The sequence below is a fragment of the Myotis davidii genome, unplaced genomic scaffold (assembly GCF_000327345.1).
Source record: "Myotis davidii unplaced genomic scaffold, ASM32734v1 scaffold208, whole genome shotgun sequence".
Taxonomy (NCBI): Eukaryota; Metazoa; Chordata; class Mammalia; order Chiroptera; family Vespertilionidae; genus Myotis; species Myotis davidii.
In genome coordinates, this window is record NW_006299706.1 from 1,157,060 (window position 1) to 1,162,724 (window position 5,665).

At 60.4% G+C, this 5,665-nt stretch overlaps 1 protein-coding gene across 1 annotated transcript in view; it reads left to right on the plus strand.

The window, feature by feature from the left end:
* The window catches only part of ADAM15 (ADAM metallopeptidase domain 15), a 9,332-nt gene that overhangs the window by 2,975 nt on the left and 692 nt on the right, over positions 1–5,665 (plus strand). Inside the window, 15 exon segments of the mRNA XM_015571719.1 lie at positions 1–9; positions 11–23; positions 101–270; positions 409–493; positions 1,197–1,345; positions 1,431–1,605; positions 1,875–1,967; positions 2,096–2,400; positions 2,490–2,685; positions 2,939–3,016; positions 3,432–3,504; positions 3,717–3,855; positions 4,257–4,326; positions 4,895–4,969; positions 5,378–5,449. The exon segment at positions 1–9 is cut by the window's left edge and continues 47 nt beyond it. Coding sequence (XP_015427205.1) covers positions 1–9; positions 11–23; positions 101–270; positions 409–493; positions 1,197–1,345; positions 1,431–1,605; positions 1,875–1,967; positions 2,096–2,400; positions 2,490–2,685; positions 2,939–3,016; positions 3,432–3,504; positions 3,717–3,855; positions 4,257–4,326; positions 4,895–4,969; positions 5,378–5,449 — 1,702 coding nt within the window.

Below are 5,665 nucleotides of genomic sequence, written 5' to 3' on the forward strand. Positions count from 1 at the left end.
GGAAGCGGTCCCTCCTGGACACGGTGAGTGTCGGGCTGATGGCATCCTCGCGGCCCCCTAACCATGAGAACCCCTCTCCTGAGCCCCGGCTCTTTTCCAGTTCTTCCGGCCCCTGAATGTACGAGTGGCGCTAGTGGGCCTGGAGGCTTGGACACATCAAGACCTGATAGAGATCAGCCAAGACCCAGGGGTCACTCTAGACAACTTCCTCCGCTGGCGCCGGACCAACTTACTGCCTCGTTTGCCCCACGACAGTGCCCAGCTGGTGACGTAAGACCCCCAGGCTCTGTCCGTGGGCCAGCTCTGCCCTGACCTGGCCAGTTGTACAGCCCAGCTCCCTGCCTGAGGCCCTGAAGCTCTGGCCTCCCCTGGTGTGTGGCCTTGACCTTTGGCTTCTCAATTCCACAGAGCTACTTCATTCTCTGGGCCCATGGTGGGCATGGCCATTCAGAACTCCATCTGTTCTCCTGACTACTCGGGAGGCGTGAACATGGTGAGCTGTTCCCAGGTCTCTTGCCCATTCCCAATTAAGTCCCTCTTGGTGGTACCATTTATTCACTGAAACCGCCTACAAAGTTACCCAACGCCAAGTGATAGGTCTAGAGAGCAGGGGTGCATCATGTGGCTTCTGCAGTCAGGGCACCCTCACTGATGGCCAGCTCATCAGTGTACAGTCTTCACCTAGGAGGTTTTCCCATTTTGGGGGGTAGCTGAGGCCCAAAGAACAGAAGTGATCTCCCTGGACCACACAGTGAGGGATGGAGAACAGAGCTGAGCTAGAACCCAGGTTTCCCACCCCCAGGCCTGGGCTCTCCGACTACTTTATTTATTTATTTACTTACTTACTTACTTATTCATTCATTCATTTATAACATATTTTTATTGATTTCAGAGAGGAAGGGAGTGGGAGAGATAGAAACATCATGGTGAGAGAGAATCATTGATTGGCTGCCTCCTGCACACCCCGCACTGGGGACTGAGCCAGCAACCCAAGCAGATGCCCTGACTGGGAATCGAACCGTGACCTCCTGGTTCATAGGTCAGTGCTCAACCACTGAGCCACGCTGGCCTGGCTCTCCTCCTACTTTAGAAGCAACTAAGGAGAGAGGCAGTGCCTGCTGAGTGCCCGAGAGGTCAGCTGAGGAGAGAACAGGAGCATTAGGCTGGTGGTGGACCTGGGCTGCCCTTCCCCACAGGACCACTCCATAAGCATCCTGGGCATTGCCTCCTCGATAGCCCATGAGTTGGGCCACAGCCTGGGCCTGGACCATGACCCACCTGGGAACAGCTGCCCCTGTCCAGGCCCGGCCCCAGCCAAGACCTGCATCATGGAGGCCTCCACAGAGTGAGTAACTGCAGGATGTAAAGAGGGGATGGGCAGGGGGCAGGGAGTGGTCAACAGCCCCAACCTTCCTTGCTGCCCTTCCCAGCTTCCTGCCCGGCCTGAACTTCAGCAACTGCAGCCGCCAGGCCCTGGAGAAAGCCCTCCTGGATGGGATGGGCAGCTGCCTCTTTGAACAACTGCCCCGCCTGCGCTCCATGGCTACTGTCCGTGGAAATAAGATTGTGGAGCTGAGCAAGCAGCACAACTGTGACTTCCCAGATGTGAGCCCCTCACCCAAAGCCTTGCCCCACTCACTTTTGTGCCCTGGCCCTGGCTCAAGAGCTCCCTCCAAGCCTCCCGAGCCCCTCTCTGGTTCTGAAGGGCTCCCTCACCCCCCTCCCACCTCCCTGTCTGCAGGGGCAGCATGTGAGCTGTTGGGCTGTAGCTTTCACTGGCTGTGGGTGTCTTTGGGTTCAGGCTCTGGGAGGAACTGGAGGTAGCTCCGCCCAGCCTGCTCTGATGCCCAGCCGCCCTGCGCCCTGGCCCACAGGACTGCACCGATCCCTGCTGTGACTACTTCACCTGCCAGCTGAGGCCAGGGGCACAGTGTGCATCCGACGGACCCTGTTGTCACAACTGCCAGGTGGGCACAGACGGGACTCGTCTTCTAGAGCTCATTTGCCAGGGGCCGGGGTGGAGAGAGTCGTTCTGACCTCCAGGCCTGGCTGGATTTGCCCGGCACCCACACTGATACTCACTTACCCTCCACAGCTGCGCCCGGCTGGCTGGCAGTGCCGTCCGAAGAGAGGTGACTGTGACTTGCCCGAATTCTGCCCAGGAGACAGCTCCCAGTGCCCTCCTGATACCAGTCTGGGGGATGGCGAGCCGTGTGATGGTGGACAGGCTGTGTGCATGCGAGGGCGTTGTGCTTCCTATGCCCAACAGTGCCAGGCTCTCTGGGGGCCTGGGGCCCAGCCGGCCGCACCCCCTTGCCTCCTCACTGCCAATACTCGGGGGGATGCCTTTGGGAGCTGTGGGCGCAGTCCTACTGGCAGCTACCTGTCCTGTGACCCTAGGTAAGTGAGGAAATCAATGGCTCCTCCCCTAGGTTTGTGGGAGCCTTGGCCCCACTCCCACAGACCCCGTGCCTCCTTCCTCACTCCAGAGATGCCATTTGCGGGCAGCTCCAGTGCCAGGGGGGCATGGCCCAGCCTCTGCTGGGCTCAGCCCGGGATCTGCACTGGGAGATACTAGAAGCCAACGGGACCCACCTGAATTGCAGCTGGGTACACCTGGACCTGGGCAACGACGTGGCCCAGCCCCTCCTGACCCTACCTGGCACAGCCTGTGGCCCTGGCCTGGTGAGCAGCCTGGGTGAGCCACACTAAGTGGGGAGGGGTAGCATGGTGAGCAGTGCCCAGGCCTCACCGCCCACCCGTGTAAAAGGCACAGATCTCAGGGGAGTTCACATCCTTGTGACTGAGCCAAGTCCTGCCATCCTCTGAGCCTTGATCTTCCCATCTGAAAAAGCAGGGCGCGGCCTTAGCCGTATTGGCTTCAGTGCTGGAAAGTTCTGCAAGAACGTGATCCTTGCTCTTCTTCCCCACTGGGTAGGTGTGCATTGACCGTCGATGCCAGCCCCTGGCTCTCCTGGGAGCACAGGAATGCCGAAGCAAATGCAACGGGCACGGGGTGAGCTGGCATGGGAATGAGAAAGGGGAGCAGGGAGCCTCCAGGCCTTTGGCAACAGACATCCCTGGTTCTAATCCCTGTTCTGCCCCTGCCTAGCTGCATGGCCAGGGCAGGTCACTCATCTCTCTGAGCTCAGTGTCCTCGTCTGTGCAATGGGCAGAGTAATAGTGCCCACTTCCTGAGGGACAAGAGGGGAGTCTGAAAGCTTCTAACCTGGTGTCTAGCATCTAGAAGGCACTCAGTGGTAGTCGATCTAATGTCCTCCGGCATGAAGACTCCCAGAGTGCTGGCTCTCTGCCCCCCTGAACCCCGGCTCACCTGCCAGTTCTGGATATCTGGGATCTTGAAAAGCTGGGGACAGGGACACACGGCCCCAGAGTGCAGAGCCCCTCATTGTTCAACCTGTTCCTCCTAGGTCTGCGACAGCAACAGGCTCTGCCACTGTGAGGAGGGCTGGGCACCCCCTGACTGCCGTGCCCGGATCCGAGGTAGCAAGGCCTGGGGACAGGGGCAGCCGGAGGGCAGAGTGGCTCACCCTTTACCCCTCTTTTCCCCACCCCTTCACTGCTGGCTCCCTGACTCTCTGTGACCCCTGACCCCCTCACTTTCTCAGCACCTGACTTTACTCCCTGCCCCCTGCCCCTTCCTGGGTGTGGAGTTCTCAGCCCTGCTCACCTTCAAACCTGCCTTCACCCCACAGCCTCCAGGTCCCTGACCACAGGGCTGCTCCTCAGCCTCCTGTTGCTGCTGATCTTGGTGCTGCTTGGTGCCAGCTACTGGTACCGTGCCCGCCTGCGCCAGCGACTCTGCCAGCTCAAGGGACCCAGCTGCCAATACAGGTACCAGCCTCCCTGCTCCCAGCTCCCTCCACAGTTCTTTTGAGGACAACAGCCTGGGGCCCTGCCCCTACCCCCTCTGCAGCCCCTGCCACCTGGCTCTGACCCCAAGCCCCTGGGGCCACAACCCATGCACCTCCCTTCCCTCCATGTTCCCTGGAACTCTTCACTTCACACGTAGACGGGCAGACCTGAGTGGGTAAGCTGGGATGCTAGGATCACCTCCCCCAGGAGGCCCTGTGCTGGGGAAGTGGGGTTCCCAGGCTGTTCAGCTTCTGCCCCCCACCCATGGGGCCTAAGCCCCACACATGCTCCTCTCAAGGGGTTGCAAAGGGTCAACCCCACTCAAAAGTGGCATATGGGTGAGAACAGGGTCTGAGGCTGAGCCCTTTCTCCATGCTCAGGGCAGCTCAGCCTGGTCCCCCAGAACGCCCAGGACCCCCGCAGAGGGCCCTGCTGATGCCAGGTGTCAAGGTGAGTCCTGAATGCCAGAGGAGAGAGGGCCCCATTTTGGCCCGGCATCCAGCTTGGGCCCTGGGGTGGGCCCAGAGAAAGAATCACAGCGCCCAAGAGTCCACCAAAGGAGTCGGGCCAGCCCTTTCCTCCCTCCCGGCTGCAGACTGAGAAACAAAGCCCAGCCTGGAGTCGGGTGGGACGGTCGCCTAGAGAAGGGTCTGCTGACCTCTGAGCTAACCACGCTGGTGGCTTTGAGACCACGCTGGGTCCCTGGAAGGAAAGGGAGGGTGGGACCCAGGATGGCCTTCAGTGTCCACTAGGTATAGAGGGGCTGGTGAGTGTCCTTGCCCTGAGCCCTCTGCATCTGATGATAGAAGTATGTGTGTGGAGGTGGTCTCCGTGCCCACTCTACCACTGGTCACCCCCTCTGCATGCAAATGAATAACGGCATGCAAACCCCCATTGTCCCGGGGGTCCTAGCTGCCCCTCCCTGGGCACTAACCCTCTCTGCCCACATCTCTCTCTCTCTCTCTCTCTGCTCCCTCCTCCTCCCCACTCTGCCTGTTGGCTCCTCCTGCTATCTCAGCAGCCTAGTGCTCTTGGCTTCCCGGCACCCCCTTCAAGGCCACTGCCTCCTGACCCTGTGCCCAAGAAACTCCAGGTAAATCTGGGCCAGGCCCTGCCCTGGCTCAGGGCAGGCGGGAGGCTTGGTGCCCAACTGCAGTTCTCCTCCCTGTTCCCTGCCAGTGGTGCTCTTCATTAGGGGACCCAGGTGCCCCTCAGCCTTCAGACACTCTGAGCCCCAGAAGCAGCAAAGGGTGAGCCTCCTGCCTTGGTTTCTACCACCATCTGGTGGTTAGTGGCGGGACTGCAGCGGGCCAGGGACAGCACGGTGACCATACCTTCCTCCCCCAGACATCTGCTGGCATGCACCCGAGCCCTGTGCGCATGTCCCGATGCTCCTGCCCTCTGGCTGTTGTGCATGTCGATCTGAACCCCGTGGGAGCACCTCTGCATGCTCACTGCCCCTCGATGTGCTCTCACAGTCACTGCCCCTCTCTCTGTTCAGGCTGCGCTGGCTGACCGACCTAATCCCCCCACCCGCCCTCTGCCCGCTGACCCGGTGGTGAGGCACCCGAAGGTAACAGTGGGGGGAGAGAAGGTCACAGCCTTTGCCACCATCCGGGCTGTGGTGGTTGTGGCCGTGGCGAGATCTCCCCTCTGTGCTGAGGCACATACCCCACTGGTACTCTTATGGTGACGGATGGAAACAGAGAAGACCTCTGGTCCTCCCCCTCCCCCCAACAGCTGGTGTTCCCCAGCACCAGTACATGGGGGGGGGGGATGCTAACATGAC